Below are 27,805 nucleotides of genomic sequence, written 5' to 3'. Positions count from 1 at the left end.
CGGGTGTAGAGATGGGCGTGTCCTGTGTAGGTAAGCGGCCTATCATGCTGCGGGGCGTGTCCCGGAAGTGTCGGGACGGGGATGCGCTGGTGGTCGGTGTTGCTGGGGCTGCTCGTGCTCCGGCTCGGGCTTCACGCTCTGAGGGGCTTCATCTCTCCTGGAGTGGTGCTGGCAGCGCGGACTGGCCGGGCGGCGGTGTGCCGCACATCATATGGACGCTTCCACCTTGGGGATGAGTATGGGCGCATGTATAGCTCCTTCCCGGCCGGGCTACGCCAGGAGATGCGGGAGATGGCCCGGGGCATGTTCTCTTTCGGCTATGACAACTACATGAGATACGCCTTCCCGGAGGACGAGCTGAACCCCATTCTGTGCCGGGGACGAGGGCCAGACACCGGGAACCCGTAAGTGTCTTCTGCGGACCTGACAGCTGTGATGACGCGGCGTCCACCTGAACGCATGACCTGTATACATCACTTATATACAGTCTATACTGTCCTTATATACCTCCTATATATACATAACTTATATATAGTCTATACTGTCCTTATATACCTCCTATATACATCACTTATATATAGTCTATACTGTCCTTATATACCTCTTATATATACATCACTTATATACAGTCTATACTGTCCTTATATACCTCTTATATATACATCACTTATATACAGTCTATACTGTCCTTATACCTCCTATATATACATCACTTATATATAGTCTATACTGTCCTTATATACCTCCTATACACATCACTTATATATAGTCTATACTGTCCTTATATACCTCCTATATACATCACTTATATACAGTCTATACTGTCCTTATATACCTCTTATATATACATCACTTATATACAGTCTATACTGTCCTTATACCTCCTATATATACATCACTTATATACAGTCTATACTGTCCTTATATACCTCCTATATATATACATCGCTTATATACAGTCTATACTGTCCTTATATATCTTCACCTGTATACATCACTTGTATATATAGGAGGTATATAAGGACAGTATAGACTGTATATAAGTGATGTATACAGGTGAAGATATATAAGGACAGTATAGACTATATATAAGTGATGTATATATAAGAGGTATATAAGGACAGTATAGACTGAATATAAGTGATGTATATATAGGAGGTATATAAGGACAGTATAGACTGTATATAAGTGATGTATATATAGGAGGTATATAAGGACAGTATAGACTGTATATAAGTGATGTATATATAGGAGGTATATAAGGACAGTATAGACTATATAAGTGATGTATATATAAGAGGTATATAAGGACAGTATAGACTGTATATGTGATGTATATATAAGAGGTATATAAGGACAGTATAGACTATATATAAGTGATGTATATTTAGGAGGTATATAAGGACAGTATAGACTATATATAAGTGATGTATATATAAGAGGTATATAAGGACAGTATAGACTGTATATAAGTGATGTATACATAGGAGGTATATAAGGACAGTATAGACTATATAAGTGATGTATATATAGGAGGTATATAAGGACAGTATAGACTGTATATAAGTGATGTATATATAAGAGGTATATAAGGACAGTATAGACTGTATAAAAGTGATGTGTATATATAGGAGGTATATAAGGACAGTATAGACTGTATATAAGTGATGTATATATAAGAGGTATATAAGGACAGTATAGACTGTATATAAGTGATGTATATATAAGAGGTATATAAGGACAGTATAGACTGTATATAAGTGATGTATATATAAGAGTTATATAAGGACAGTATAGACTGTATATAAGTGATGTATATATAGGAGGTATATAAGGACAGTATAGACTGTATATAAGTGATGTATATATAGGAGGTATATAAGGACAGTATAGACTGTATAAAAGTGATGTATATATAAGAGGTATATAAGGACAGTATAGACTGTATATAAGTGATGTATATATAGGAGGTATATAAGGACAGTATAGACTGTATATATCGCTTATATAGTCTATACTGTCCTTATATACCTCCTATATATACATCACTTATATACAGTCTATACTTTCCTTATATACCTCCTATATATACATCACTTATATACAGTCTATACTGTCCTTATATACCTCCTATATATACATCACTTATTTACAGTCTATACTGTCCTTATATACCTCTTATATATACATCACTTATATACAGTCTATACTGTCCTTATATACCTCCTATATATACATCACTTTTATACAGTCTATACTGTCCTTATATACCTCTTATATATACATAACTTATATACAGTCTATACTGTCCTATACCTCCTATATATACATCACTTATATATAGTCTATACTGTCCTTATATACCTCCTATATATACATCACTTATATACAGTCTATACTGTCCTTATATACCTCCTATATATACATCACTTATATAGTCTATACTGTCCTTATATACCTCCTATATATACATCACTTATATACAGTCTATACTGTCCTTATATACCGCCTATATATACATCACTTATATACAGTCTATACTGTCCTTATATACCTCCTATATATACATCACTTATATTCAGTCTATACTGTCCTTATATACCTCTTATATATACATCACTTATATATAGTCTATACTGTCCTTATATATCTTCACCTGTATACATCACTTATATACAGTCTATACTGTCCTTATACCTCCTATATACATCACTTATATACAGTCTATACTGTCCTTATATAACTTCACCTGTATACATCACTTATATACAGTCTATACTGTCCTTATATACCTCCTATATATACATCACTTTTATACAGTCTATACTGTCCTTATATACCTCCTATATATACATCACTTATATACAGTCTATACTGTCCTTATATACCTCCTATATATACATCACTTATATATAGTCTATACTGTCCTTATATACCTCCTATATATACATCACTTATGTACAGTCTACTGTCCTTATATACCTCTTATATATACATCACTTATATACAGTCTATACTGTCCTTATATACCTCTTATATATACATCACTTATATACAGTCTATACTGTCCTTATATACCTCCTATATATACATCACTTATATAGTCTATACTGTCCTTATATACCTCTTATATATACATCACTTATATATAGTCTATACTGTCCTTATATACCTCCTATATATACATCACTTATATATAGTCTATACTGTCCTTATATACCTCCTATATATACATCACTTATGTACAGTCTATACTGTCCTTATATACCTCTTATATATACATCACTTATATACAGTCTATACTGTCCTTATATACCTCTTATATATACATCACTTATATACAGTCTATACTGTCCTTATATACCTCTTATATATACATCACTTATATAGTCTATACTGTCCTTATATACCTCCTATATATACATCACTTATATACAGCCTATACTGTCCTTATATACCTCCTATATATACATCACTTATATACAGTCTATACTGTCCTTATATACCTCCTATATATACATCACTTATATTCAGTCTGTACTGTCCTTATATACCTCTTATATATACATCACTTATATATAGTCTATACTGTCCTTATATATCTTCACCTGTATACATCACTTATATACAGTCTATACTGTCCTTATACCTCCTATATACATCACTTATATACAGTCTATACTGTCCTTATATAACTTCACCTGTATACATCACTTATATACAGTCTATACTGTCCTTATATACCTCCTATATATACATCACTTTTATACAGTCTATACTGTCCTTATATACCTCCTATATATACATCACTTATATAGTCTATACTGTCCTTATATACCTCCTATATATACATCACTTATATACAGTCTATACTGTCCTTATATACCTCTTATATATACATCACTTATATATAGTCTATACTGTCCTTATATATCTTCACCTGTATACATCACTTATATACAGTCTATACTGTCCTTATATACCTCCTATATATATACATCGCTTATATACAGTCTATACTGTCCTTATATATCTTCACCTGTATACATCACTTGTATATATAGGAGGTATATAAGGACAGTATAGACTGTATATAAGTGATGTATACAGGTGAAGATATATAAGGACAGTATAGACTATATATAAGTGATGTATATATAAGAGGTATATAAGGACAGTATAGACTGTATATAAGTGATGTATATATAGGAGGTATATAAGGACAGTATAGACTGTATATAAGTGATGTATATATAGGAGGTATATAAGGACAGTATAGACTATATAAGTGATGTATATATAAGAGGTATATAAGGACAGTATAGACTGTATATAAGTGATGTATATATAGGAGGTATATAAGGACAGTATAGACTGTATATAAGTGATGTGTATATATAGGAGGTATATAAGGACAGTATAGACTATATAAGTGATGTATATATAAGAGGTATATAAGGACAGTATAGACTGTATATGTGATGTATATATAAGAGGTATATAAGGACAGTATAGACTATATATAAGTGATGTATATATAGGAGGTATATAAGGACAGTATAGACTATATATAAGTGATGTATATATAAGAGGTATATAAGGACAGTATAGACTGTATATAAGTGATGTATACATAGGAGGTATATAAGGACAGTATAGACTATATAAGTGATGTATATATAGGAGGTATATAAGGACAGTATAGACTGTATATAAGTGATGTATATATAAGAGGTATATAAGGACAGTATAGACTGTATATAAGTGATGTATATATAAGAGTTATATAAGGACAGTATAGACTGTATATAAGTGATGTATATATAGGAGGTATATAAGGACAGTATAGACTGTATATAAGTGATGTATATATAGGAGGTATATAAGGACAGTATAGACTGTATAAAAGTGATGTATATATAAGAGGTATATAAGGACAGTATAGACTGTATATAAGTGATGTATATATAGGAGGTATATAAGGACAGTATAGACTGTATATATCGCTTATATAGTCTATACTGTCCTTATATACCTCCTATATATACATCACTTATATACAGTCTATACTGTCCTTATATACCTCCTATATATACATCACTTATATACAGTCTATACTGTCCTTATATACCTCCTATATATACATCACTTATTTACAGTCTATACTGTCCTTATATACCTCTTATATATACATCACTTATATACAGTCTATACTGTCCTTATATACCTCCTATATATACATCACTTTTATACAGTCTATACTGTCCTTATATACCTCTTATATATACATAACTTATATACAGTCTATACTGTCCTATACCTCCTATATATACATCACTTATATATAGTCTATACTGTCCTTATATACCTCCTATATATACATCACTTATATACAGTCTATACTGTCCTTATATACCTCCTATATATACATCACTTATATAGTCTATACTGTCCTTATATACCTCCTATATATACATCACTTATATACAGTCTATACTGTCCTTATATACTGCCTATATATACATCACTTATATACAGTCTATACTGTCCTTATATACCTCCTATATATACATCACTTATATTCAGTCTATACTGTCCTTATATACCTCTTATATATACATCACTTATATATAGTCTATACTGTCCTTATATATCTTCACCTGTATACATCACTTATATACAGTCTATACTGTCCTTATACCTCCTATATACATCACTTATATACAGTCTATACTGTCCTTATATAACTTCACCTGTATACATCACTTATATACAGTCTATACTGTCCTTATATACCTCCTATATATACATCACTTTTATACAGTCTATACTGTCCTTATATACCTCCTATGTATACATCACTTATATACAGTCTATACTGTCCTTATATACCTCCTATATATACATCACTTATGTACAGTCTATACTGTCCTTATATACCTCCTATATATACATCACTTATATACAGTCTACTGTCCTTATATACCTCTTATATATACATCACTTATATACAGTCTATACTGTCCTTATATACCTCTTATATATACATCACTTATATACAGTCTATACTGTCCTTATATACCTCCTATATATACATCACTTATATAGTCTATACTGTCCTTATATACCTCCTATATATACATCACTTATATACAGTCTATACTGTCCTTATATACCTCTTATATATACATCACTTATATATAGTCTATACTGTCCTTATATACCTCCTATATATACATCACTTATATATAGTCTATACTGTCCTTATATACCTCCTATATATACATCACTTATGTACAGTCTATACTGTCCTTATATACCTCTTATATATACATCACTTATATACAGTCTATACTGTCCTTATATACCTCTTATATATACATCACTTATATACAGTCTATACTGTCCTTATATACCTCTTATATATACATCACTTATATAGTCTATACTGTCCTTATATACCTCCTATATATACATCACTTATATACAGTCTATACTGTCCTTATATACCTCCTATATATACATCACTTATATACAGTCTATACTGTCCTTATATACCTCCTATATATACATCACTTATATTCAGTCTATACTGTCCTTATATACCTCTTATATATACATCACTTATATATAGTCTATACTGTCCTTATATATCTTCACCTGTATACATCACTTATATACAGTCTATACTGTCCTTATACCTCCTATATACATCACTTATATACAGTCTATACTGTCCTTATATAACTTCACCTGTATACATCACTTATATACAGTCTATACTGTCCTTATATACCTCCTATATATACATCACTTTTATACAGTCTATACTGTCCTTATATACCTCCTATATATACATCACTTATATAGTCTATACTGTCCTTATATACCTCCTATATATACATCACTTATATACAGTCTATACTGTCCTTATATACCTCTTATATATACATCACTTATATATAGTCTATACTGTCCTTATATATCTTCACCTGTATACATCACTTATATACAGTCTATACTGTCCTTATATACCTCCTATATATACATCACTTATATACAGTCTATACTGTCCTTATCTATCTTCACCTGTATACATCACTTATATACAGTCTATATTGTCCTTATATACCTCCTATATATACATCACTTATAGACAGTCTATACTGTCCTTATATACCTCCTATATATAAATCACTTATATACAGTCTATACTGTCCTTATATACCTTCACCTGTATACATCACTTATATACAGTCTATATTGTCCGTATATACCTCCTATATATACATAACTTATATACAGTCTATACTGTCCTTATATACCTCCTATATATACATCACTTATATACACTATACCGTCCTTATATATCTCCTATATACATCATTTATATATAGTCTATACTGTCCTTATATACCTTTTATATGTACATCACTTGTATATAGTCTATACTGTCCTTATATATCTTCACCTGTATACATCACTTATATATAGTCTACTGTCCTTATATACCTCCTATATACATCACTTATATACAGTCTATACTGTCCTTATATACCTCCTATATATACATCACTTATATACAGTCTATACTGTCCTTATATACCTCCTATATATACATCACTTATATATATATATATATAGTCTATACTGTCCTTATATACCTTTTATATGTACATCACTTATATACAGTCTATACTGCCTTATATACCTCCTTTATACATCACTTATATATAGTCTATACTGTCCTTATATACCTTCTATATACATCACTTATATACAGTCTATACTGTCCTTATATACCTCCTATATATACAGTCTACACTGTCTTTATATATCTTCGCTTGTATACACCCAGTACTGTTCTTGTATACATCACTTGTATGCAGTCTATACTTTCCTTATATATCTTCACCTATATACACCCAGTACTGTCCTTTTATAACTTCACCTGTATACAATCTATATACACCCTGCTTTGTCCTTATATACCTTATGCATACATTACCTATGCACACCCCATAATGTCTTTACATGCCTCTTTGAAAAATCTCCTATATACACCCAGTACTGACGATATATACTTTATGCCTACATTACCCATGTATACCCCATACTTTCCTTATATACATCACCTGTATACACCTATACTGTGCTTATATACCTTATGCATACATTACCTGTGTACATTACCTATGCACACCCCATAATGTCTTTACATGCCTCTTTGAAACATCTCTTATATACACCCAGTACCGACGATACATACTTTATGCCTACATTACCCATGTATACCCCATACTTTCCTTCTATACATCACCTGTATACACCTATACTGTGCTTATATACCTTATGCATACATTACCTGTGTACATTACCTATGCACACCCCATAATGTCTTTACATGCCTCTTTGAAACATCTCTTATATACACCCAGTACCGACGATACATACTTTATGCCTACATTACCCATGTATACCCCATACTTTCCTTCTATACATCACCTGTATACACCTATACTGTCCTCATATACCTTATGTATACATTGCCTATATACACCCCATATTGGCTTTGTATACCTCCAATGTATATTATCTGTATACACCCCCTTATATATCGCCTGTATACACCCCCATATATACCTCATGTTTTATATATTACCTCATGTATACATTACCTGTATAGAGACCCATACTGCTTTATATACCCCCTGAATAAATCCTCATACTGTCCTCATCCTCTAAAGCAGGGCTTGACAAATACCGGGTACCAGGTTGCTGCAGCACCAAGAATTTTTTCGGTGGCGCCCAGGTTATTCAACCATCGTTTTAAAAACAAAACCTGTTACTTACCTCTGCCTCTGTTCCTACGCTGATCCCCCATCTGCGGTCATCGCTATAGTGTCATCGCTATAGTGTTACACGAGCAGTAGATGTCAGGTGACTGCTGCAGCCAATTAGGGGCCTCTGTGGTGACTTTCCTTATTCAGGATTATGGAATGTCCAGCGAGGCAGCTTATTGGCTGCAGCAGTCACGTGACCAACCAAAGACATCCGCTGCTGTACACCAGAGGCAGAACGGGCTAATCAGCGACACACAGGGGGGAGATGAGGGGACGGTTATAACTGTCACACGAGGGAGATAAGGGCACAGGGATCATTTTAATTGTATTGACTCACAGCATAAAGAGAACGTACTGTAAAGTAAACTACTGCTAGGAGATTAAACATTGTTTCTGTCCTGCAAGTTTTAAAACAGAAGGCATTGCTCCCCTCCCCTCCACAACCTCTGTATATTGCTGTCAGCAGTTTTAATGGCTCCTATTTGATTACACTACAAGTCATTAAGATGCCTTTATAATGGTTTTAAATTGTTGTATTATAGAACACCTTTAAAGTAATGGTAACAAACTGTATTCATCCTTTTTGTGATTGTGTCCCTGTCCTTGGTGGGGTCTCTCTGGGCACCAGTAATCCCTTTGACTATGTTGTTTCAGTTCAAATCTTAACATCAATGATGTCCTTGGGAACTATTCTCTTACCCTGGTTGATGCCCTGGACACCCTTGTGGTGAGTTACTGACTGATCTGTCTCCCTTCCCATAAATCCAGGTCTCTCCAGCTCCTTATTACAATCTACATATAACACTGCTCTACTAATCCTGTGTCACATCCAGAGCTGCTGTAAGCTGCCACATGTAATGAGCAATTTATAGCTTAAAAAAGAACTTTAGAGAAATGTTTTCACTACCTCTGTGCTCGGGCTGCAAAAACTAAAAAAAAAAACTTAAACTCTGCTTCCGACGTTCCCCCCTTATGTCGGTATTGGGAGTCCTGATCCTCTGGTGCTGGTCCTCTTCCTGGTCACTGTGATAAGTGATAGGCTGATTGCACTGTCATGTAAGGGGCCTGGGCCCGGGCTCATTACATGAGTGTGCTCAGCCTATCACCGGCCGAGGTGGGACATCGCTGTGGCCGGCAATACGCTGAGTGCAGTATGAGTCACCGTCCCCAGGAAACAGGAAGAAGACCAGCACCGGAGGACTGGGATGCCGATACCGGGGGAACGTCGGAAGGCGAGTTAACGTTTGTCTTTTCTTTTGCAGCCCGGGCACAGTGAGAACGTTTTCACTACAGTTCTCCTTTGATGTATATTTACTGATCTTTACTTCTACTCCAGTCACATCCAAAATTGCCACTAGGAATCCTCTGGGCTAAACAGCTTATTTCTGTAGATTAGAATATGTAACAATCAAACGATGGAAATACTACAATCCCAACCGTACTTAACCTGTCATTCTAAATTGTGCGCAAGCTCACTATTAGGTTTTTTGTGTGTTTTTGTCACACACAACACTTTTTGGAATGGCCATGTTGTGCCAATCAGAGTCTCAGTTGTATGGCAAGGCTAAGACCATGAACAAGCAGGGACTACATCGATAGATAAGATACTGCAACCATATTGTTAGCAGGAATTAATCTCATATGTCTGGAGACATAAGACAAAGTATTTAGATTCTCAAAATGAGATACAATAGGGATGCTGAGAAGTGGAGCTGCATTATAAGCCATGTGTGATGGAGCTGAAGGTAATTCTCGGTGAGGGGTCTTTTATGGATTCATATGTTGGAAACTGTAGACAAGCCATAACTGGGGTGGCAGGCATGGTGGGTGTTCATGAATATGGATGTCACCCGGGGCAGCAGAATCAGCTGTAATGCTTCTTCTATCTGGAGACCACCATTACATAATTCATGCCTGCCCCTCTGCTGATAGCCTAGACGACACATGAGCTAGTAGCCATCTTTGCCTGGGATTTGGCCAGAATTGCTTACTTGGAGCCTCCAGTCCATTGTAACCTGTGTGACCCCCTCATATATGAAGACTTTTCTTTCTTCAGGTCATGGGCAATGTCTCAGAGTTTCAGAGAGCCGTACGCCTGGTGATTGACACTGTGACTTTTGACAAGGATTCCACTGTGCAGGTGTTTGAGGCAAACATAAGGTAAGTGACCTAAAAGGGTTGTCTGATGTATACGCCCTCTTTTCTTTCGAGGGGAAGATATGCTGTACTGTTATAGATGAAAGTTATACCATGTAAATATACTTGCTGTATTAGGCTGGGTTCACACTACGTTTTCTCCCATACGGGAGCGCATACGGCAGGGGGGAGCTAAAACCTCGCGCTCCCGTATGCCTTCGTATGCGCTCCCGTATGTCATTCATTTCAATGAGCCGGCCGGAGTGAAACGTTCGGTCGGCTCATTTTTGCGCCGTATGCGCTTTTACAACCGGACCTAAAACTGTGGTCAACCACGGTTTGAGGTCCGGTCGTAAAAGCGCATACGGCGCAAAAATGAGCCGACCGGACCGAACGTTTCACTCCGGCCGGCTCATTGAAATGAATGACATACGGGAGCGCAAGGTTTTAGCTCCCCCCTGCCGTATGCGCTCCCGTATGGGGGAAAACGTAGTGTGAACCCACCCTTAGTCTTGTATTTCTTTTAAGTTGCATCTTGTCATCCCCTCTAGTCACTGCCGGAGCTGCAGTTAGAATTGTTAGCTGCAAATTCTTTGCTTTATTATCTTGTACTGGCCTTGAGGCACATTCACAACTCTAAAGCTAAAATAATTTTTCTGTTTAGTGGTCATTATTCTTTACCCTCTACTTAGGTCTTTTTTTTTTTTTTTTAAGCTAAGTAACTATTTGTCTGCTGTAAACAGACAAATACAAGCACAGCATTTACATCAATTGACCCATCAGTGGGGCATTTTTTTTAACCCTGGAGATAACACAAGCAACCAGTAGACATCTAAATGCATCTCCTGATATGACTGGGTTTCAGATATCAGTAACCTTTAAAATAAATAAATGTAAGTCAGTGTTGCACAGGAGAGCTGTGCTTTTCTTTTGTATCTTTATTTCTAATGCAAACTGTCTCCTATCATCTCTGCAGGATACTAGGGAGCCTTCTGTCCGCACATATCATCCTTACCGACAATAAGCAGCCCTTCGGCAATATGACGATAACTGGCTATGAAAATGAACTTTTGCACATGGCGCATGATCTTGCCGTCCGACTCCTTCCAGCATTTGAAAACACTAGGACAGGAATGCCTTATCCAAGAGTATGTGTATAGAGCTGACACTTATATGAAAGGGGAGATGAGTCCTTAAAGGGGTACTCCATTCCCTTGTTTTCGGAGCTCCGCTTCCCAGCGTCCAGAAGTTATTGTTCCGAATGATGTGTGTGCGGTCTTCCGTTCAGGGCCGCCCCCTCGTGACGTCACGCCCGCCCCCTCAACGAAAGGCTATGGGAAGAGGGAGTCACGCCCCCTTCCCATAGATTTTCGTTGAGGGGGCGGGCGTGACGTCACGAGGGGGCGGGCGCTACGTCACGAGCGGCGGCCCTGAACATAGTGCTGGGCGGTATGGCCTAAAATGAATATCAGAGTATTTTTTTTTTATTATCGCAGTATCACAGTATTACCGCTTGAGTCCCCGCCACCCCCCCACCCCGCTAGCGGGGTCCCTGTGCCCACTAGCGGAGTCACAAGAATGCCGAGCGCGGCTCTGTTCCCCGTCCCTGTCAGCTCTCAGGGTACGGGAACGAATTTAAAAGCCTCGCGCGCGGCTAACTTAGTACTGCGCAGGCGCAGCACTACGCAAATAGCGTAGGGCTAACGTAGGCAGCGCTAGGAGCCTAGCGTTAGCCCTACGCTATATGCGCAGTACTACATTAGCTGCGCGCGAGGCTTTTAAATCTGTTCCCGTACCCTGAGAGCTGACAGGGACGGGAAACAGAGCCGCGCTCGGCATTCTTGTGACACCGCTAGTGGGCACAGGGACCCCGCTAGCGGTGGTGGTAGCGCTCGCGGGAGGCATTCTTGTGACACCGCTAGTGGGCACATGGATCCCGCTAGCGGTGGGGACACTGGCTGACAGGCGCAGCGGGGGGGACACAGTAAATGGATTAGCTTCTGTGGCCCGATTTCCGCTCTCGGAATCGGGCCAGAGAAGCACACCGGGACAAGTGAGGGCGCCGTGCTGGGCTCTACAATTCATCCGGGGGAGGGGCCCGACCGGTATAGCGGTATGGGCAAAAATCCATACCGTGGGAGAAAAAAAAACTTATCCGGTTCATATCTGTATACCGCCCAGCACTATCTGAACACGGAAGCCCGCACACACATCGTTCGGAACAATAACTTCCGGACGCTGCGGAGCGGAGCTCCGAAAGCAAGGGAACGGAGTACCCCTTTAAGGGTAAAAAAAAAAGAAAAATAGCAAGCACAACTACCTAATACACGGGTGCATGCTGCTGTTGCAAATACAAAGTATACAAAAAAGAAGGCCTCTTGGCGCACTTTTTGATCAAAACATGTCCCCCATCCACCACGCGTAGGTGGCCTCACTTCGGATGGGACCCTAACACGCTCATTCCTTTCACCTCTGCTGGGTATATAGCCTCTGACTGGGTGTCAGGCAGTATCCATTGTATCAATTTATAAAACCTTCTGTGAACAGGGAGAGGTGCATGGCTAGAGATGGGGCCACTTGCTTAAGGGTATGTGCACACAGAGTGAGTTCAGGCAGAATCTATGCCGAATTTGAAGTGTATTCTGCTCCAGACTCAACATGGTTCTGTCTGGTATCAGACTGCGATTGATTTCTGTAGGATTTCCACAACCATGTTGTCCCATAGTAATTGACATGTCAATTCTTAAAGTAGAATCTGTAAGTAAAATCCTATTGATATCAATGGGACTTTGTATTCCTGCCCCAAATTGGCCACGTTTTGCCCCAAACTCTGCACCAGTTAAATACCTGTTCAGCTTCATTTCAGAATGGAGTAGAAAGAGGATTTCAAAGCAGAATTCAGCGAGGAAAGTTTCCCTGTCGGATTCCTGTGTGCACAAGGCCTTACACTTAACTTGTGGAACAGCTCTCTGACTGTGCCCTATGCAGACAGCAATTTAGCCACAAAAATGGGATATGATAACTGAGCAAGAGTTTTGAAGATAGTTGATTTAATTATACTACAGTGGTCCCTCAACATACGATGGTAATCCGTTCCATATGGACCATTGTTTGTTGAAACCATCGTATGTTGAGGGATCCGTGCAATGTAAAGTATAGGACAGTGGTCTTCAACCTGCGGACCTCCAGATGTTGCAAAACTACAACACCCAGCATGCCCGGACAGCCGTTGGCTGTCCGGGCATGCTGGGAGTTGTAGTTTTACAGCATCTGGAGGTCCGCAGGTTGAAGACCCCTCGTATTGGAGGTTATACTCTCTTGTCCCCGCCGCTCCGGACCATCACCGCTGCCCTGGATGTCACCTTCCATCGCTGTCGCCGCGTCCCTGTGGTGTCCACGACGCTCCGGCAAGCCCTCTGCTTCCCTGGCATCCTCGCTCTCCGTCGCCGCCATCACGTCGCTATGTACGCCGCTCCCATTGGATGCTGGTACGGTGTGCGCAGCGACGGGATGATTACGATGGAGGGGATCCCGAAGAGGACGCGCCAGAGCCCCGAGGACAGGTAAGTGATCGTCAGCGGAGCACACGGGGCAGCGTAAATGGCTATCCGGTGGCAGCTGAAGCAGTCTGCGCTGCCGAATAGCCGTTTTTGCGATGGCCCCGACATACAAAAGCATCGTACGTTGATGCTGCCTTCTACATGTGATGGCCTCTGAGAGGCCATCGTATGTTGAAATGATCGTATGTCGGGGCCATCGTAGGTCGGGGTCTCACTGTGTGGATGTTTCTTGTTTTAAGGTATTCTGCAGTTTCATAGCCTGTAGCTATCATCCATGGTGTAGACTGTTGTGTGCTTTTTTTTCTGTAATCAGGTAAACCTGCAGAAGGGGGTCCCTCCTGATAGCCTGAATGAGACCTGTACTGCAGGGGCTGGATCTCTTCTGGTTGAGTTTGGGATCCTCAGCCGACTCCTTGGAGATTCCACCTTCGAGTGGGTGGCCCGTCGTGCTGTACAAGCTCTGTGGAGCCTCCGGAATAATAACACTGGTCTTTTGGGTAAGTGTGATTTTTGGGGTGCACCCCTTTTTTTTGTTTTGCTCCACTTATTTTTCACCTCGTCCTCACTGTGTTCTTTGCTTGCAGGCAATGTGGTTGATATACAGACTGGACAGTGGCTTGGAAAGCAGAGTGGACTGGGAGCGGGACTGGATTCTTTCTTTGAATATCTGCTGAAGTCCTATATCCTCTTTGGGGAGGAGGAAGACCTGCACATGTTTAATGAAGCTTATAAAAGCATCCAGAACCATCTACGGCGAGGGTGTGTGTAACGGGATGTTAAAAATGGGGCAACTGGAATAAGTAATCTGTTGTTTCCTGTTTGTCCATCAAAGCGAGTCAACACAATAGTGTCAGACTATTATACTGTGATATATATATATATCTATCTCTATATCTATCTCATGGTCCTACTTTCTGTTTACAATACACTTATCCAGTAGGGGACAGAAGAGAACTGTGAGGTGTTTTAGCCTCAGATTCTCTGCAACGCTTGAGATAGATAGATATCTATCTATCTATCTAATAAATTATATATTTAGATGCCACTTCAGGTTATTTGGTAGATGACATGCATTGTTTGTTCTCCACAGACGAGAATCATGCAATGAAGGTGAGGGGGACCCTCCTCTGTATGTAAATGTGAACATGTTTAATGGACAGATAATGAACACCTGGATAGACTCTCTCCAGGCTTTCTTCCCAGGCCTGCAGGTAGCGTTACGTTTCATGGTTTGTGTGTGTGCAAACTCCTCAGAACAGCTCTGCAGTTGTGCTTTGCTTTTCATGCAGGTCCTAAAAGGGGACATAGAGGATGCAATTTGCCTTCACGCGTTTTACTATGCAATCTGGAAGCGATATGGAGCTCTACCTGAAAGATACAACTGGCAGCTGCAGGCACCTGATGTTTCCTTCTACCCGCTCAGACCAGAACTGGTGGAGTCCACTTACATTTTGTACCAGGTAAAACTTTTGACTGGTGGTAATGCCAACATGACATTTTCCTGCAACCTCCTACATACTAAGGCTGGGTTCCCACTACGTTTTCTCCCATATGGGAGCGCATACGACAGGGGAGAGCTGAAAACTGGCGTTCCCGTATGTAATTCATTTCAATTTCAGGGCTCATTTTTGCCCTGTATGCGCTTTTATATTTGAACCTAAAACCGTGGTCGACCACGGTTTTAGGTGCGGGGAAAAAGCGCATACGGGGCAAAAATTAGCTGACCGAACGTTTCACTGCGGTCGGCTCATTGAAATGAATTACATACGGGAGCGCATAGGGAGGCATACGGGGGAGAACTTAGTGGGAACCCAGCCTTACATAGGCCTGTCTCTTTTCTCCCAAAGTGCAATTTAAAAAAAATATATATTTTATTATTGTCACTGCAAACAGAAAATGGTGTTCATTACTTTCAGAAAGTAAAATAGTGTTGGAGTTTCAAATCTTCCCCTTTCCCTTTTTCAGATAGCTGATAAGTATCTGAAAAAAAATATATAAAAAAAAAATATCCCAGGAGAGCAGAACATCCACAAAAAGAAAGCCGATTAGGTGGTGCCCGCTGTATGGGAGCCTTGGTTAGAGGCTCCACTCTTAGATATATTCACAGGAAACAGCAGCACACAAAAAAATTGGTAAAAAGATAGTAAAAATTCATTCCATCAATCCAGTGCTAGAAAAGGAACAAAGTTTCTGCGACCTCCTGCCGCCATTTGCGGCGGGAGGTCGCAGAAACTTTGTTCCTTTTCTAGCACTGGATTGATGGAATTAATTTTTACTATTTTTTCACCAATTTTTTGTGTGCTGCTGTTTCCTGTGAATATATAAGTATCTCTATCAGTTCCATAAAGACCATATAGAGCAGAAGCATGTGTGCTTTATGATTGGGTCCCAGTGGTCAGCTCCTCACTTAATAAATTAAACTTTCTCCTGTCCTGTACACCGATGGTAAGTTGTAATCTTTGGATAACACAATTAAATGATCTTATTGTGGCTGCCTGCAAGCCAGCACTAGAGGGAGCTCATTGTCTACAGATTTCTACTGATGTCCTTTTGGACTTCCTACACTAATTTGGCCGTTTGTCTCTTCCACTTGTTATTTCCTTGTTGAGATACTTAGTCTGACTTTGCACTAGATATTGTTCCTGACCTGTAATAACTTACTGTTTTAATAGGCCACCAAAAATCCTTTTTACCTGCATGTAGGAATGGATATACTTCTGAGTCTCGAGAAGCATGCCAAGGCTGAGTAAGTGTTCACATGATGACAACCCACCTCCCCATCTTTCTACCTCTCTTAAAGGGAATGTGTCACCTAGATTTTTTTGTACCTTATTGTGGGGGTGGCAATATTGCCTAAGCTTCTGCTCTGCTCGCTAACAGCATTTGGAGAGATACTTTACAACAACTCTGGGAACCATAGAAAAAATCACTTTAGAACTGACTTGTATGGAAAAGTTATCCAGGGATGATTTGTGCTCTGTACAGAGACAATTGCCTATTCCATCTTACTTGTATACTGGTGTCATCTGTCACTGTGATGAAGGGGAACAAAATGCTGAAACAGTTTCTCTACAAAACCAGCCGAATCAGCTTATTATTACACTTAGTGACCAGAATGGAAACTGTAAGATATCGGGATTATTTTATTCTATAGATAGTAAAATGAAAAATCATCACCAAAAATTCTTCAAAAAGTATTTAACATAGAAACTTGGTTAAAACAATAGGTCCTTTGTTAATGGTACATTCCCTTTAAAGGACAACTGTAGTGGAACACTTTTATATATGCCCGGGCCTCAAAAACAAAATAAACTCATACATACCTTCCTACGAGCCCCCGTTGGTCCGGCACAGGCCTCACGGTCTGGCAGTGCTGACCTCATTCCACTTCCTGGGGACGGGGACGCCGCAGAGCCGTCGGCATATCACCGGCCGTGGCGATGTCCCGCCCAAGCTGGTGTTAGGCTGAGCCCACTGTCATATAAGAAGCTGGCCAGAGCTCCATACATGACAGTGGGTTCAGCCTATCACAGGCCGGGGCAGTACGTTGCCGCGGCCGGTGATATGCCGACGTCTCTATGGCATCCCCGTCCCCAGGAAGTGGAATGAGGTCAGCACTGCCAGACCGTGAGGCCTGTGCCGGACCAACGGGGGCTCGTAGGAAGGTATGTATGAGTTTATTTTGTTTTTGAGGCCCGGGCATATATAAAAGTGTTCCACTACAGTTGTCCTTTAAGCCAGTGTCCTTTTCCCCAGAATTGTGATAGTGATCTGATGTTGACTTTTTGCAGGTGCGGTTATGCAACGCTGCATCATGTGGTGGACAAGTCTCAGGAGGATCGCATGGAAAGTTTCTTCTTGAGTGAAACATGCAAATATTTATTCTTGGTAAGCACTGGGCATGGTCACCTAGGTTGTCTTTCAATTTCAATTGCTTAACACCTGGAGGACAAAGGATGTAAATGTACATGCACTTGTTTCATAGACCACAGGTCCTAGCTGATATCAGCAGCCAGGGACTGCCCCTAATGGCGGACATCAGCAATCATGCTGATGCCTGCCATTAACCCTTCAGATGCCATAACTACTGATCACAGCATCTGAACCATTAGCGGGTCAGTGTGAGACTTATTGGATCACACGAAGCACAGGTGATCCCATAGGTCAAGATGGTGGCTGGTGCTCTGCCCACCTGCTCCAGGGCAGCTCTGGCAGTCCTCGGGCTGCTTTCTGGCAGACTATACAAGTAGATCACCAATATCCCTGATCAGTGCTAGGTCAGTGCATAGCACTGAACAGTAATAGCAATCAATAGATTGCTATAAATAGTCCCCTGTGGGAACTTAAAAAATGTATTTTTTTTTTTTTATAAATGTCAATAAGCCCCTCCCCCAATAAAAAGTAAATAAACATATTTGGTATTGCCAAGTGCATTAATATAATGTTATTGATCCTGTACCAATAAAAACTGAGCCTTGTACTGCTGTGTATATCATGGGAAAAAAAAGTTCTAGGGGATTGGAATAGGGAAATTTTAAGGGGGGTACTTGGGTGGGAAAACTTCTTTTTTTTTTTTTTTTTTTTTTTTTTTATGAACTGGTGACACAAAGTTAAACAGATTTGTAAATTACTTCTATTTAAAAATTTTAATCCTTTCAGTACTTATTAGCAGCTGTATGCTACAGAGGAAATTCGGTCCTTCTTGAATTTCTTTTTTGTCTTGTCCACAGTGCTCTCTGCTGGCACCTCTGTCCCTGTCAGGAACTGTCCAGAGCAGCATAGGTTTGCTATGGGGGTTTTCTCCTGCTCTGTATCAGTTCCTGATATGGGCATCAGGTGTCAGCAGAGAGCACTATGGACAAGACAAAAAAAAAAAGAAATTCAAAAAGCAAAGAATTTTCTCTGTAGCATACAGCTGCTAATAAGTAATGGAAGGGTAAATATTTTTTTTTTATCAAAGTAATTTACAAATCTGTTTTAAAGGGGTACTCCGGTGGAAAACTTTTATCTATTTTTTATTTTTATTTATTTATTTATTTATTTATTTTAAATCCACTGGTGCCAGAAAGTTAAACAGATTTGTAAATTACTTCTATTAAAAAATCTTTATCCTTCCAGTACTTTATAGCAGCTGTATGCTACAGAGGAAATTCTTCGCTTTTTGAATTTCTTTTTTGTCTTGTCCACAGTGCTCTCTGCTGACACCTGATGCACATATCATGAACTGTCCAGAGCAGGAGAAAATCCTTATAGCAAACCTATGCTGCTCTGGACAGTTCCTGACACGGACAGAGGTGTCAGCAGAGAGCACTGTGGACAACACAAAAAAGAAATTCAAAGTTTGTAAAGTTTGACTTTATTTAAAAGCAAAAATTAAGTGTGTTAATATAGGTATTTAATTGTATTGACCCACAGAATAAAGAGAATTGTGTCAGAAAAGCAAACTGCCCTCCAAAGTTGCAAAATCATGGTTTTCTTTTCAATTTCCCGCTACAAATACATTTTATGGTTAAATGAAAGGTGTCCTTACAAAGTAAAATTGGTTGCGCAAAAACAAACCCTCATATGGGTCTGTGGATAAAAAAAATATCATGGCTCATAAAAGGCGACGAGGAAAAACCAAAAACACGAAAATGAAAAATGTCTTTGTCCTTGAGGAGTTAAATAGCATTTTTCTAAATCATACTCCAAATCAAATGTATTTACTCTCTTCACAGCTGTTTGATGAAGAAAACCCAGTGCATACGACGGGCAACAAATATATCTTTACAACAGAGGGTCATTTGATTCCACTTGACCCTCGTTTTAGGAACAAAGCCTGGAAAGATATCTTTCACCCTGAGCGAAAAGCACAAGCCAGCCCTGTGAAACTATCCCAGACAAAGCTGCGAGCAGCCAATTCAAGCACCAATGTAAGTTTTACAGGGCGGGATTAGAGATATAGAAGCATAGTATTGCCTCAGCCTCCTCCACCCTCTCGTCACTACAAGGGGGGATGCTAAGTGTTTAGTGGCCTGGTATATATGTAGATACTTCCAGATATTTCCCAAAGTAGGTTTAACCCCTTAAGGACACAGCCCATTTTCACCTCTAGGACGCAGCCCTTTTTTGCACATCTGACCACTGTCACTTTAAACATTAATAACTCTGGAATGCTTTTACTTATCAATCTGATTCCGAGATTATTTTTCTGTGACATATTCTACTTTAACATAGTGGTCAATTTTTGTGGTAACTTGCATCCTTTCTTGGTGAAAAATCCCCAAATTTGATGAAAAAATAGAAAATTTTGCATTTTTCTAACTTTGAAGCTCTCTGCTTGTAAGGAAAATGGATATTCAAAATACATTTTTTTTAAATTCACATATACAATATTTCTACTTTATGTTTGCATCATAAAATTGACGTGTTTTTACTTTTGGAAGACACCAGAGGGCTTCAAAGTTCAGCAGCAATTTTAAAATTTTTCACAAAATTTTCAAACTCGCTATTTTTCATGGGCCAGTTCAGGTTTGAAGTGGATTTGAAGGGTCTCCATATTAGAAATACCCCATAAATGACCCCATTATAAAAACTACACCCCCCAAAGTATTCAAAATGACATTCAGTAAGTGTTTTAACCCTTTAGGTGTTTCACAGGAAAAGCAGCAAAGTGAAGGAGAAAATTCAAGATCTTTATTTTTTACACTCGCATGTTCTTGTAGACCCAATTTTTGAATTTTTACAAGGGGTAAAAGGATAAAATTTATACTTAAATTTGTAGCCCAATTTCTCTCGAGTAAGCACATACCTCATATGTCTATGTAAATTGTTCGGCGGGCGCAGTAGAGGGCTCAGAAGCGAAGGAGCGACAAGGGGATTTTGGAGAGTACATTTTTCTGAAATGGTTTTTGGGGGGCATGTTGCATTTAGGAAGCCCTTATGGTGCCAAAACAGCAAAAAAAAAAAAACACATGGCATACCATTTTGGAAACTAGACCCCTTGAGGAACGTAGCAAGGAATAAAGTGAGCCTTAATACCCCACAGGTGTTTCATGACTTTTGCATATGTAAAAAAAAAAAATTTTCACTAAAATGTGTGTTTCCCCCCTAATTTCACATTTTTTGCAAGGGTTAGTAGCAGAAAATACCCCCAAAACTTGTAACCCCATCTCTTCTGAGTATGGAGGTACCCCATAAGTTTACCTGAAGTGCACTATGGGCGAACTACAATGTTCAGAAGAGAAGGAGTCATATTTGGCTTTTTGAGAGCAAATTTTGCTCGGGGGGCATGTTGCATTTAGGAAGCCCCTTATGGTGCCAGGACAGCAAAAAAAAAACACATGGCATACCATTTTGGAAACTAGACCCCTTAAGAAACGTAACAAGGGAAAAAGTGAACCGTAATACCCCACAGGTGTTTCACGACTTTTTCATATGTAAAAAAAAATTATTTTTTTTTTACCAAAAATGCTTGGTTTAGCAAAAATTTTACATTTTTAAAAAAGGTAATAGCAGAAAATACCCCCCAAAATTTGAAGCCCAATTTCTCCCGATTCAGAAAACACCCAATATGGGGATGAAAGTGCTCTGCTGGCGCACTACAGGTCTCAGAAGAGAAGGAGTCACATTTGGCTTTTTGGAAGCAAATTTTGCTCTGGGGGCATGCCGCATTTAGGAAGCCCCTATGGTGCCAGGACAGAAAAAAAAAACCACATGGCATACCATTTTGGAAACTAGACCCCTTGGGGAACGTAACAAGGGGTAAAGTGAACCTTAATACCCCACAGGTGTTTCATGACTTTTGCATATGTAAAAAAAAAAAAAATTTTTTTTACACTAAAATGCTTGTTTTCCCCCAAATTTTACATTTTTACAAGGGATAATAGCAGAAAATACCCCCCAAAATTTGTAACCCCATCTCTTCTGAGTATGGAAATACCCAATAAGTGGACGTGAAGTGAACTGGGGGCGAACTACAATGCTCAGAAGAGAAGGAGCATCATTGAGCTTTTGGAGAGAGAATTTGGCCATGTGCATTTCCAAAGCCCCCCGTGGTGCCAGAACAGTGGACCCCCCCACATGTGACCCCATTTTTTTAAACTACACCCCTCACGGAAGGTAATAAGAGGTGCAGGGAGAATTTACACCCCACTGGCATTTGACGGATCTTTGGAACAGTGGGCTGTGCAAATTAAAAATTTTATTTTTCATTTTCACAGACCCCTGTTTCAAAAATCTGTCAAACACCTGTGGGGCGTAAATGCTCACTGTACCCCTTATTACATTCCGTGAGGGGTGTAGTTTCCAAAATGGGGTCACATGTGGGTATTTATTGTTTTGCACTTATGTCAGAACCGCTGTAAAATCAGCCACCCCTGTGCAAATCACCAATTTAGACCTCAAATTTACATGGTGCACTCTCCCTTCTGAGCCTTGTTGTGCGCCCCCAGAGCACTTTGTGCCCACATATGGGGTATCTCCGTACTCAGGAGAAATTGCGTTACAAATTTTGGAGGCTTTTTTTCTTTTACCGCTTGTGAAATTTTAAAGTATGGGGCAACACCAGTATGTTAGTGTACAAAAATGTTTTTTTTTTTTACACTAACATGCTGGTGTAGACCCCAACTTCACCTTTTCATAAGGGGTAAAAGGAGAAAAAGCCCCCCAAAATTTGTTAGGCAATTTCTCCCGAGTACGGCGATACCTCATATGTGAACTCAGAACTGATCACGGCATCTATGGGGTTAATGCTGCCGGGACCGGCGCGATCGCGGCCCCGGCAGCTGCGGTGGGACTCCGGCTGTGATTGACAGCTGAGTCCCACCCACGATCTCCTGCGCTGCCCGCGGCAGAGCAGGAGATCGCTTGGACGTATGCATACGTCCATTTGCACGAACGTGTAGTTCGCCTGGACGTATGCATACGTCCAATAGCGGGAAGGGGTTAATAGAAATTTATGTTTTACTTTTTCCAGGTTCCTCCTTCAATCTATATAGAGCAGTTCCCTGATAATCTTTTCATACTGGTGATTTAGTTACTACACACTATATTAGAAATCATTCCTTCATCACGTAAAGGTTGTATTTAAAGGGGTACACCCCCCCCAGACATCTTATCCCCTATCCAAAGGCCTCTGGGCCTCCTGCGATCTCCATGCAGCACCCGGCTTTATGAACATTTATGTTCAGGATGCTCTGTCTTGGTTGTAGTGACGCGACTCCCCCTCCGTCACGCCCCTCCCATAAACATGAAGAGGGGGCATGGTGTGACATTATGACCACGGCCGACCTGATTGGATTGGACCCCCAATGATCAGACATCTGTACCCCTTTAAACACAGCAGCCAATATGAACAAGCAAAGTTGCATTGAAAAGTATGGGTGAGGGACAGTGCAGGAGTGAGAGCCTTAAATAAGAAATGAGACCATACAGCCAAAGGGGATTTCCTGGTAATTGTTGTACCCTAATGGTGCAGCCCTGCAATGTAAAGCACTAATGGGGCAGAATAAATACCCTGATCCTCTGAAGCAACATAGTACTTTTAAGTTTCCATACACATAGGTTGGAGGAGAGGGAGTGGGAAAAGTAAGAGTGTCTTGTTTGTTTTGTGTTTTTAAATTTTATTTTCTGCCTGCCTGAGCACAAATATATAAAAAAAAAAAATATATATTAATAAATAAATAAAAAAGCCGCTTGCCAGATTACCTCTTTAAAGTTTTGAAGCAAAATGGATCGTCCATATGGATAATGACAGCAGTATTTTCTAAGGCTATGTTCACAGGATGGAAATCCACACGGAGCTTCTACAGCAGAGTCTCATTGATTTCAAAGGCATTCTGCTGCACTGTTCACATAGCAGAATTTCTGTGCTGGAAACATCTGGCGCGGGAATTCAAATTCCGGTCTCTGCAGAAATAGACATGTCTATTCTTTCTGCGGACTCTGCATGGAAATGCATTGTCATCTGAGACGGCACGTTTCCAACTGGTCCTAGCACCGGCATGTTCTGCTGGCGATCTGCAGCTAGCGGAATGTCCGCACAGGGATTTTTCATGCTGACATTCCACCGTGTGAACATAGCCTTAGTTGTGGAAAAAGTAGTATCTTTAGTAGTTTTCCTTTTTAAATTGTCTAACCACATGTATGTAAACATCTGAGCCACTAGAAATGTGATAGAAAAATTAAACTTTAAATAATTCATCTCTACCATTCTGACATTTCACATTTTTGTAATATGGTCGTGATCCTAACTGACCTTCCAGAGGAAATGTGTACTAAGATTATATGTCCTTTTTGGAAAAACTTTTAATGTACGTGTATGGAAACTTATGGCGGCTCCTCTAGCCTGTGATCAGACAGGATACTGAGTTTCCACAACCTCAGACTCCCATTTACGCTGCAGATAATCGGGAGTAGATATGTCCTAATGGAGCAGAGAGGAGGGACACGGCTACAATCGAGCCTGTGGGAGAAAGGAGGCAGGTTTCAGGCCACCTCATACTCCAGTAGACTGTGCCACTAAGCTGGAGCATCATCCATGGGGGAGGGGGACTTAAATATTTTCTTAGGACCATAATTGTAATCCTACTGTAAAGTCTCAGCACTAACGGCATTGTCTTTTTGTTTTCACATTTTCTCCCTGGTATCCAGTGCTACAGAGTTCCTGAAGAGCGCAGATACTCCTTACCACTGAAGAGCGTCTACATGCGCCAGATAGATCAGATGGTTGGGCTCCTTTAGTGTGAACTCATCCACCTGAGAATCCTCTTACTTGAGACTCGTTTCGGGCTTCCAACAACTATAGGGGGTGACCTCCTACAGTAACTGGGCATGCAACAAATCCCATCAGCCGGGAGCTCATCTGTGCCAGCACTGCAACGTGTTTGGGACTACGTAAACCTCAGGGATTGTGAGAATTTAACAATGTGTCTTCCAAAGCTGCTTAAATCTCTGAAATGTTTTCCATGTTCACAAAAATTTTCATGTATTAATGCCAATCTTATGCCATTTCAAAGACAAACTGCACCCATGTGTCTCCCGTGGACTCTCAATCTTGCCTGACAGTTCAGTTGTCAAATTTCTGTGCAGCACCAAAGGGGTTTAGGAGAAGCATCCAGATCTGAGAAATCAGAAGACACATTTTAGGTGGAATTCCCCTTCAACTTTTAACACCACTCTTAAACTCTGGCTTTATTTAGCTTGATCATTGTAGGAGTAGTTCTGTCCCTTTCTCATATACTTCATGTGTGAATTTCTCAATATTTATTAGATCTGTTTGTTGTCAGGAATATGAACATTGCTGACTACACATAAGCAATGAAGGCCTGTAGAAGCCGAATATTTCTCACAGCCAAGTCTTTGTTACAGTTTCAGATTTGCTTTAGTGTGATAGCAGAGGTAAAATGTTATCAGTCCGGCTGTTTAGATTACACAGGGATGTATAGACTGGATGCAATTGTAACAAGCAATCAGCTGTGAAGTGTTATGCCAGAAGGCCCTTTTTAGCTTGTGAACGTGCACAAAACTGTTCCTATCCACTGACACAAGATTTTGTTCAGAGCGAGGACTGAAACTTAATGTCTATTAGAAAGTTACAAACCTTCATTATACAGTCCTTATATTTCTGTACAGAAGATTGGACATTGAGCTTTGTTCTGTCGCTGACATTTCTCTTTTTAAGGTTTTTTATTTTTACACTAGGTGCCAAAATGACTCCGCAGTCGATCTGTGTATTGTGGGATATTTCAGCCTCCTTCCATCATTAGAGATCTTCCTGTCACTTGGCCTTTGGGCTCTTCAGCTGTCTTTGCAAAACACACAAGGATTTCCAGTTTACCTCCGTTTTTCTTTATTTATTTATGTCAAATTACGAAAGATTTTAATCTAAAGAAAATCTGAAATTTCATTTTTTTTATTTAAAGGAAGCCTTGAATGTGTAGTTATCTGCTGGTCAGAGACCCTAGCCTTTGGTTTGGATAAATGTATACAGTCACTTGAGTGCCTGAGCAGTGTCCTTTGCTCACTGCCTTATTTCAGTTGTTAATGCCAGTGTTCACCTTTTATCATGTCTTATTTAGGACCAAATTCTTGTACTGATTATTTTTGTATTACTTTATAGTGGTTTTCTGATACTAAACTCCAAATCGTTATAGAAATAATTACAGGATAATATGATGGCTGCCTACAGTCACCACTAGGGGGAGATCACTGCAGACTGGTTATATACAGTGGTCCCTCAACATACGATGGTAATTCGTTCCAAACGACCCATCGTTTGTTGAATCCATCGTATGTTGAGGGATCCGTGCAATGTAAAGTATAGGAAGTTGTCCTCACCGCTCCGGACCGCGTCCTCACCGCTCCCGATACTGTCCCGCTGCTCCGACGTCGTCTTCGGGATCCGCTGGCTTCTTCCGCATCTTCTGCAGGGTCCGGGCCTCGCTTTCTGGTGACATTATTACGTTGCGGTGCCGGCGCGGCGTGCGTAGTGACGTAATAACGACGCCGGAAAGCGAGGCCCGGACCATGGAGAAGATGCGGAAGACGCCGGAGGATCGCGGGGATAGGTAAGCAAACCTGTCCGGGATGCTTAAACTGCTATCCGACAGAAGCTTAAGCATTTTGCGCTGTTGGATAGCAGTTAATGCAATGGCCCCGACATATAAAAGCATTGCATGTTGATGCTGACATAGACATGCGATGGCCTCTGAGAGGCCATCGTATGTCGATTTTATCATATGTCGGCCATCGCATGTCGGGGGGTTACTGTATTGGTCTTAGCAATAAGACTGTAGTTAGGTGCAGTTAGGCTCTTAATGGCCCCCCCCCATTTGAAAGCTGCAGGGTGCCAGCACATTATGTTTGAAAGGGGATTTCTTGGACTTTTATATTAAAGGGGTAGTCCAGTGGTGAAAAACTTATCCCCTATCCTAAGGATAGGGGATAAGTTTGAGATCGCGGGGGGTCCGACCGCTGGGGCCCCCTGCGATCTCTCTGTACGGGGCCCCGGCTCTTGGCCCAGATAGCGGGTGTCGACCCCCGCACAAAGCGGCAGCCGACACGCCCCCTCAATACATCTCAATGGCATCTTCGACCCCTACCAGATGCAGTCCCGTATACAGCCCTTACTATGTATACAAAGCTGAGCCTGTTCTCTTTTTATGTAAAACAGCCTCCTGCACGTGGCGCATAAGTCCAGAATAACAGTAAAGTTGAGACCGCCACTTACCAATAATGCATGAAGTAGGTTTATTTACATCACAAAATAATGAACAGGATGTGTTT

At 40.0% G+C, this 27,805-nt stretch overlaps 1 protein-coding gene across 1 annotated transcript; it reads left to right on the top strand.

The window, feature by feature from the left end:
• EDEM1 (ER degradation enhancing alpha-mannosidase like protein 1) lies at positions 1 to 27,805 on the top strand. The gene is made up of 12 exons (XM_056525015.1): positions 1 to 404; positions 9,498 to 9,570; positions 10,900 to 11,003; positions 11,956 to 12,127; positions 14,853 to 15,036; positions 15,124 to 15,298; positions 15,630 to 15,750; positions 15,829 to 15,999; positions 17,212 to 17,285; positions 18,331 to 18,427; positions 20,257 to 20,451; positions 25,172 to 27,805. Exons 1-12 carry the CDS (start codon positions 82 to 84, stop codon positions 25,259 to 25,261), a joined length of 1,779 nt encoding a protein of 592 aa, XP_056380990.1. The 5' UTR covers positions 1 to 81; the 3' UTR covers positions 25,262 to 27,805.

The sequence above is a fragment of the Hyla sarda genome, chromosome 6, assembly GCF_029499605.1.
Source record: "Hyla sarda isolate aHylSar1 chromosome 6, aHylSar1.hap1, whole genome shotgun sequence".
Taxonomy (NCBI): Eukaryota; Metazoa; Chordata; class Amphibia; order Anura; family Hylidae; genus Hyla; species Hyla sarda.
This window is presented reverse-complemented; position numbering and strand designations above follow the sequence as displayed.

Bases quoted from the DNA above. Each gene is read 5' to 3' on its own strand.
- EDEM1 (XM_056525015.1), top strand. From the start codon at position 82: ATGCGCTGGTGGTCGGTGTTGCTGGGGCTGCTCGTGCTCCGGCTCGGG. The intron at 11,004-11,955 runs GTAAGTGACCTA...TCATCTCTGCAG, and splicing joins GTGTTTGAGGCAAACATAAG to GATACTAGGGAGCCTTCTGT. The intron at 15,037-15,123 runs GTAAGTGTGATT...CTTTGCTTGCAG, and splicing joins TAATAACACTGGTCTTTTGG to GCAATGTGGTTGATATACAG.